The sequence below is a fragment of the Apium graveolens genome, chromosome 11, assembly GCF_009905375.1.
Source record: "Apium graveolens cultivar Ventura chromosome 11, ASM990537v1, whole genome shotgun sequence".
NCBI classification, from domain to species: domain Eukaryota; kingdom Viridiplantae; phylum Streptophyta; class Magnoliopsida; order Apiales; family Apiaceae; genus Apium; species Apium graveolens.
The window spans coordinates 100,107,369-100,115,069 of record NC_133657.1 but is presented as its reverse complement, the minus strand read 5'-3'; the positions used below and the strand labels follow the sequence as shown (position 1 = coordinate 100,115,069).

At 38.9% G+C, this 7,701-nt stretch overlaps 1 protein-coding gene across 1 annotated transcript; it reads right to left on the bottom strand.

Moving 5' to 3' along the window:
- Nucleotides 1-6,244: 6,244 nt before the first annotated feature.
- LOC141695731 (uncharacterized) lies at nucleotides 6,245-7,222 on the bottom strand. The gene has a single exon (XM_074499955.1). The coding sequence runs from the start codon at nucleotides 7,220-7,222 to the stop codon at nucleotides 6,245-6,247; it is 978 nt and encodes a 325-aa protein (XP_074356056.1).
- Between the last annotated feature and the right edge of the window lie 479 nt (nucleotides 7,223-7,701).

Genomic DNA, 7,701 nt, shown 5'->3' with positions numbered 1-7,701 from the left:
TAATGCTGATTTAATAAAATAAATCAATCCCAATATATTAGAAAATATCTGAATATTATTATTTAAATAATCTTCCCATAAAGAATAATCTTTATAAAATAATTGAAGTAAAAGTTGTAAAACTTATACTTGAAATGAATCTTAAATAACTAAAGATGTACTTATACGAAAGTAATATCTTTATTTGAATAATCAAAAGTAAGTTTGATTATCGACACATTATTCTATAATAAAATAAAGAATATTATTTAGTAAATAATCGGAGTCATAAGTCTTCGAATGAATATTCAAAATAATATTTATTAATAAAATAAACGGAGTCATAAGCCCTCGAATGAATATTCAAAATAATATTCATTAATAAAATAAACGGAGTCATAAGCCCTCGAATGAATATTCAAAATAATATTCAATAATAAAATAAACGGGATCATAAGCCCTCGAATGAATATTCAAGATAATATTCATTAATAAAATAAAGTTATCGAATAAACCTTATTCGATTCATAGTTTTTAAAACTATTCATATATATATAAAAATATATATATATATATTATACTCGGGAGCCTCGACTCCCGGTTTTAGAAAAAGTTCACCTTTGGGTCCCCTATACTAAGGGTATATGCCAATTACCGCTTATCTCTAGCATAAGTATTATCAACTGAATCAACAGATATATGTGTCAAGAATACGAAACAGGCATGCATATATACCATATCACATGCTACAATATATCGCAAGAATTTGCTAAATAACCATTATGCATCTATCACAAGATAATGCATGTACAAATGTATACATCACAACAACAGTATAACGGGTAGAAAACTTGCCTGAGCGACTGGGGGTTATAAATGGCTTGGGACGAGTCTAGTAACCTATAAACAACATATAAGTTGGAATTAAACCAAAGTCACTTATCAATCTATACTTTAACCAATTTAGACTCTAATGCTTGCTTTGCGCTTACTGATTCTCTTAAGTCGCTCGAGTACCCTCGGCTCCACCATTTTTAATAAATTAACCATTACGTGTTTTAAGGCGATTCTTTCGCGAGTATCTTACCAACTGCCTAATACACTTTACATAATTGTTTCATACTCCAATTAGTCCTTTTTGGTCTTTAACCTATGTTTCAAAGTAAGGCGAGGGGTAATGATTCGTTCGCGAAACGTCGTTACTTAAAACGGTCGTTTCTCCTAAACCGTACATCGGAATCAAACGCACTACATATCAAAACGAAGCTCGTAACATGAAATATCTAATAATAGCAATGGTTAAAACCTAGAAGTGAGTTCACGGGTCCTAATGTTAAGAACAAAAACAGCCTAAAGTAAATCGGACATTACGACGGCTATGTTTACGCGATTACCCAAATTTAAACCACTCCAAATCAACCCACAATCAATCCACAATCACAACCCAATCAAAATTCCATCCATAACTCACCATAACAGCCCCAATAACTCCATATTATCAATTTATACTATTCTTAAACTTGAATTTAAACTACACTTAAGTTCATTAATCAACAATCCAAGAACTACCACTCCAAAAACTTCACAAAATCAACTAATCTCTACATCTACAACTAGCAAGCCTCTCATGAATTATAACAACAAAACTAAACCTAATTACTCAAATAAAGTTAGGGTTTGGAGGGGTTATACCTTCCTTGGAGAGTGGAGAATCAAGTGAATAGCTTGGAATCACCCTTAAAGTCCTTACCCAAGCTTAATCTAAACAAAACTTCAAGAACAAAAAATTTAGTTCTTGAAAAACACTATTCACCATCTTCTTCCATGATTTTTAGGTAGAAATTGTGAATGATTTAGGAGCTCAAACTTATAGGATATCCATAACTATGCATAAGGAGTCTTAGATAATTACCTTGCAATTTAACAAAGCTTGAAACTTGATTTTTGAAAATTCTTTTCTTGAAATGAGAAAAAGCCGAGAGCTTTTCTTTGAAGAAAAGGAAGAGCTTTTGTGTTTTGTTTTGATTTGTTTTGGTTGGTTGATTTTTTCATTTGTTTTATTTTGTTACCTTTTTACCATGGTAATTTTTGTGTGGTTCTAATTCAACCAACAACACACTTGGCTTGGTCATGCTTATGTCACCATGTGATGTCACCCTCCCTCCTTTGTCCTCTTCTCATTGGTTTGATGACATCATCCCCACTAATCTCTTTGATTAGCTTTTAATTATTTGGCTAATGACCGCTGATCTGTTATACGGTTCGCTTAACTTTCGTTTTCGTTTATCGTTTGAGGGATCATACCCGGGATCTTAGTACTTAGGTTCCCTTAACCTTTCTCAATACATTATATTCCTTTTTATGATCCTCTATTAAAATCCTTGAATTTAAATCCTTTTTATCATGTTACCTTATACTCAATTCTTTCGATATCTGGTGGATTTTCGGGAAAAATCAAAAGGTTCAAATTTGGATTCTGACGATCTTTACATACACTTATATATCATATAGAGTACCAATAAAATCTCAGAATATCCATAAAAAAAGTCCTACATAGTGTGGCATGAACAGTTTTCTTATTCAGCAATATCAGCAAAAACACTATTCATAAGGGTTACAAAAAGTTCAAAATTTTGGGGTATTACACTATATCTTTGAAACCTTGTTCGACAGATTTTAGCTCATCAAATATGTTCCAAGACTTGGCCTAGGAATTCCCATTTAGTGTTCACCTTGATGCTTTTAGCCACATTAGTAAGCTCAAGAAGAGGGAATTCAGGCATATCAAACAAACATATAGCTTGTCTCCAAGGATGGAAGTTTGTATGGCTCATGACAACGGCCGGACTTGTCATTATAGCCTAACTCTTTTATGTGTGTTCAGAAGCTCTATCCTTGTAGGACTAAGGTTTTCCATTCATCCCTTTATTGTGGGGTTACTTTCAGAGATAAGAGCTCATCCTTGTTAACTCTATCCAAATTCATGGACTTTGATCATTGTGTTCATAGTGGGATGACGTCAATTGGGGATTCCCTTGAGTACTACCATCTTCAGGAGAATTTTCTTGTTCAAGAAATCTCCCTTGGTAAGGGTTGGATAGGTTCAAATTAATCATAGACCCGGAGTAGACAACATTGTTAACTCACTTTCACTTTCGATTCTTATAATGGCTAACAAGAAGTTCTTCATTCTTGAACTAGAAGACGGTGAATGGGAAGACATTTTTGTGCCAAGCTTTGGAAATGTATTTGATTATCCTGATCACATCTTGAAACTTACTATTCTTAAGTGTTATGCCTGAGATGCTCTTATAAGCGACAAGGGTCAGACTCACCTTCAACATGTTTTGACCGAGAGAGCGCTAGTCGAAGCTGGAATTAGTGGTCTTTCACTTGAGAGTATTTTACTTATTCATTCTTCAATTTTGAACAAGTTTGTTCTTATACCAATATTTTCCTTATTTTGTATCAGCTGTTGATGCCATAGACGCAGAGTTCACCAAGAATGGGATCAAGCCCACTCGGAGGATGCTTAATCAAGCTACTAAAAAAGCAAGCCGTCTCCCTCATGAGGTTCCCGTTTTCTTGGAGGAGTCCTCTGGAGGGAAGAAGAGGGTTAAGGGTTCCGAGGGGAATAACAAAACTTCGTTTAAACCCGGTTGGGGAATATGTGTCTAAGACTCTGTGATCGGGAGTCCGGCACTTGCTCTAGACTGGTCTAGGTGTTCCATCACACCTCTGACTTGATCGAGGTCCCCACCCCCGATAAGCTTCAGAAAGCGGATATGCTTAGGGCTCATGCCTTATACTAGGTATGCTAAAATTCTTTAGCACGTTCAAACTTTTCTAGTCTAATTTTAGGACTCTTCTTGAGTTTACTCTGATTGGTTCAATCGGCTTTACTAATTCCTTAATTCTTACCCACTTTCTTTTAGGCCAACGCTTATTTCAATATATTATCTCTTTAAGGACGCAATCTGATGCCATAGAATATCTCCTTAAAGAAAGTAAAGAATAAGTGGGAGAAGGAATCCCAGAAGTGGGAGTCAAGGGCTGTGGTGGTTGAGGACAGCAGAGCTACGCTTCAAAAGCAGCGTGACAACCTCACTAGGAGGAAGAAGATAGAGTGGGATACGATGGTTAATCTCTAACATTAGACGGATGGTTCCCTTCATCTAATGGATCAGCATGATAATGAGATGCATCTGGTGAACATGTCACTAGGTTGGAATTTTGCCATTAGTAAGGTCCATGGTGTTTATCCTGATATTTTTCATCCAGAGGACTTTCCTAGTCCTTGGGTTTTATCCGAAATTACCATGGTCGCCCAAGAAACTGACTCAAGGCCAATCATGAATCCTCATCACTCCGGCTCCAGCTCAAGTCGTTCTGGCTCCAAGGGGAAAATGTATGTCCGTGACAAGGCTAAAGGGAAATCTCATGCTCGAGGAAGCCCAAGTGGCAAAGCGCCGTCCAAAGGTCCTCTATATGGGAAGGTTCGTGAGCCTTTTCAAGGGAAAAGGATTAAAAATGAGGGCTCCTCTTTATCCTATTTGGGGGCTTCTGATAGTAGGGCCAGCAGAGATGAAGATGAAGAAGAGGTCACCAAAGCCGCACAAGATGAGAGTGAGGAAGAAGGCTTCTCTGAGGAGTAATCTTACGGCCTTGCATGGCCTAGATCTCCTCTTGTGGCTTTTATTTAAGACTTATTTATTCGCGGCCCTGTGTGGCCTTAAGATATTCCGAACTTGTTTCCTAATTGTCTTTCGAGACTGAGTTGTGATCCTTCGGGATCTTTTTATCTTTTATGCAGTATTAGCTTGTGTATCTACTTGTCTTTTATTTTCGGTATTTGGCCTTTCATGGCTTGCACTTATCCAATGCACATACATAAATAATTGATAGCCAAGATGATAAAATAAACTTGCATAGATAATATCCTAAAAAATGGGTTCAACCCTTACATAGAGTAAAAATGGTTTCATCGACCTTATTACTACGAATATTATTAAGTACTAGAAACATAAGGTGATTATGTTAGACATGATAAACCCTTAGGTTTGATGCATGCCAGGTTCGGGGGACCTCATCTCCGTCCAAAGTCTCCAGCTTGTAGGATCCTTGTCCTAGTGTCTTTGTGACCTTGTAAGGTCCTTCCAAATTTTGGTCTAGCTTTCCTTTCCCTCCAACTCTTGACGCCTCAATCTTCCTAAAAAATAAGTCTCCTTGCTGGAAGAACCTCTCTTAAACCCTCCTATTATAGTAGAGGGAGGCTCTACGCTGATGCTCTGCATTGCGGGCGTTGGTTTCGTCTCGTACTTCATCAATAAGGTTGGGAGTGAGCCTCATGCCTTCTTCATTAGTTTCAGGTTCATATGCCTCAACCCTCGGTGATCTGAAGGTGATTTCGAGGGGCACCACTGCCTCGGCTCCGTAAGTTAACATAAATGGGGTGGCTTTGGTTGTAACTTCGCAGGTAGTACGATATTCCTAGAGTATTGGTAGCAAATCATCCACCCAAGTGTTTCTTGAGCATTCAACCCTCTTCTTGAGTCCATCAAGGCTGATCCTATTAGAGACCTCTGCTTGCCCATTTGCTTGGGGATGGGAAACTGAGGTGAATCGAAGTAATGTGTTGTTGTCATTACAGTACTCCTGAAACTCTTCATTGTCGAATTGTCGCCCATTTTATGTAATGAGGATACATGGGATTCCAAGCCGATATATTACATTCTCCCATAAAAATTGAGAAATTTGCTTGGTGGTTATCTTGGCCAGTGCTTTGGCCTCAATCCACTTAGTGAAGTAGTCAATGACGCCCACGATAAACTTCCTTTGTCCTGATGCCACAGAGAAAGGACCTAGTATGTCTATTCCCCACATCACAAAGGGGATGCGGGAGCTAATAGACGTAAGCCTCTCGGAGGGCTGTCAAACTATAAGAGCGTACCTCTGGAATCTATCACACTTCTTTACATAAGCCTTTGCATCCGCTAACATTGATATCCAGTAAAACCCCAGCAGGGTTATCTTATGAGCGAGGGCCCTGCCCCCAAGTACTATCCGCAAATATCCTCATGGGCTTCCCTCAATGCCTCCTCTAACTCGTGAGGTCTTAAGCACTTCAAATATGAGATTACGAAAGACCTTTTTTACAAAAGATCCTCAATTAGAGAGTGTTTCAATGCTCTCCCTGATAACTTTTGCTCCTCCTGGGCATCGCCCGGAAGCCAACCTGTCTCAAGGTGGTTCTTAATGGGGTAATCTAGCAGCTAGTCAAACCAATTGGTGCTATCAAGTTTATAGCATGAATCGTCGGGGTCTTAAAGACTTGGAAGTAGACACTTCTTGGATAGTTTTCGATTTCAGATGAAGCGGACTTAGAAAGGGCGTCAGCCGTATTATTCTCGTCTCTCGGAACATATTTCGTGTAACATTCATCAAATTGAGTCAATATTCCTTTCACGACCCTGAGGTACTTGACCATGGCATCATATTTTGCCTCAAACTCACCATTGACTTGGGCAACAACGAGCTTGGAATCTCTACAGATTTTAAGACTCTTGGCTGTCACAGCTCTAGCTAAGCCTAATCTGGCTATCAAAGCCTCATATTTCGCTTCGTTATCCGTAGTTGGGAAGTACAACTTCAAAGCATATTCGATCATGAACCCTTCAGGGCTTTGCAAGAATAAGCATGCATCACTAGATTTTGTTTTGGACGCTCCGTCAAAATGGAGAACCCAATACTCCTTTAGAGTCAAGTCTTCTTCTTTATCCTTCTTCCCTCCTTCCGGGGTCACTATCTTTTGCCCCCCGACTTCTTGGTCATTTATGGTGCATTCGACCACGAAGTCTACTAATACCTGAACCTTGATGGTTGTCCGAAGCTTATACTTGATATCAAATTCTCCCAAATCAATTGCCCATTTGATTAGCTTTCCACTCACTTTAGGGCTGTGAAGAATGTTTCTTAAGGGTTGGTCTGTCAGGACTTCTACTTTATGTTCCTGAAAGTACGACCGTAGCTTCCTGGAGGATGTTATAAGGGCAAGCACGAATTTCTTAGTGGTAGAGTAATTCAACTCTTCTCCATACAGTACTTTGCTCACATAGTAGACGGGCTTCTGAAGTTTCCGTTCTTCCCTTACCAGAACTGCACTCACGGCTTGTTCAGAGACCGCGAGGTATAAATAATGGGTGTCCTCCGGACTAGGTTTGGCTAGAAATGGGGCTTCAGTCATGTATTTCTTCAGCTGTTCAAAGGCCTTTTGGCTCTCAGTTTTCCATTCAAAACTCTTTACCTTCTTCAGGGTTTTGAAAAAGGGCAGGCATTTGTCTCCAGACTTGGAGATAAACCTCCCTAGGGTTGCGATTCTTCCTGTCAGCTTCTGAACGTCCTTGATGGAATATTATGGCTCCATATCCAAGATATATTTAATCTTATCGGGGTTGGCCTCGATTTCCCTCTTCGAGACCATGTGACCCAAAAATTTTCCAGACCCAACACCAAAAGCACACTTGACGCGGTTTAACATAATCTTATGATGCCTCAACACTTCGAATGCCTCTCTGAGCTGATTAACATGATCAACCTGTGCTAGGCTTTTGACTAATATGTCATCAACATAGACCTCTGTGGTCTTCCCAATTAGATGGGAAAATATCTTACTTACTAACCTTTGGTAAATAGATCCTACATTCGTAAGTCCAAAGCCATAAT

Coding starts and splice junctions, on each gene's coding strand:
- LOC141695731 (XM_074499955.1), bottom strand. CDS start 7,222: ATGACTGAAGCCCCATTTCTAGCCAAACCTAGTCCGGAGGACACCCAT.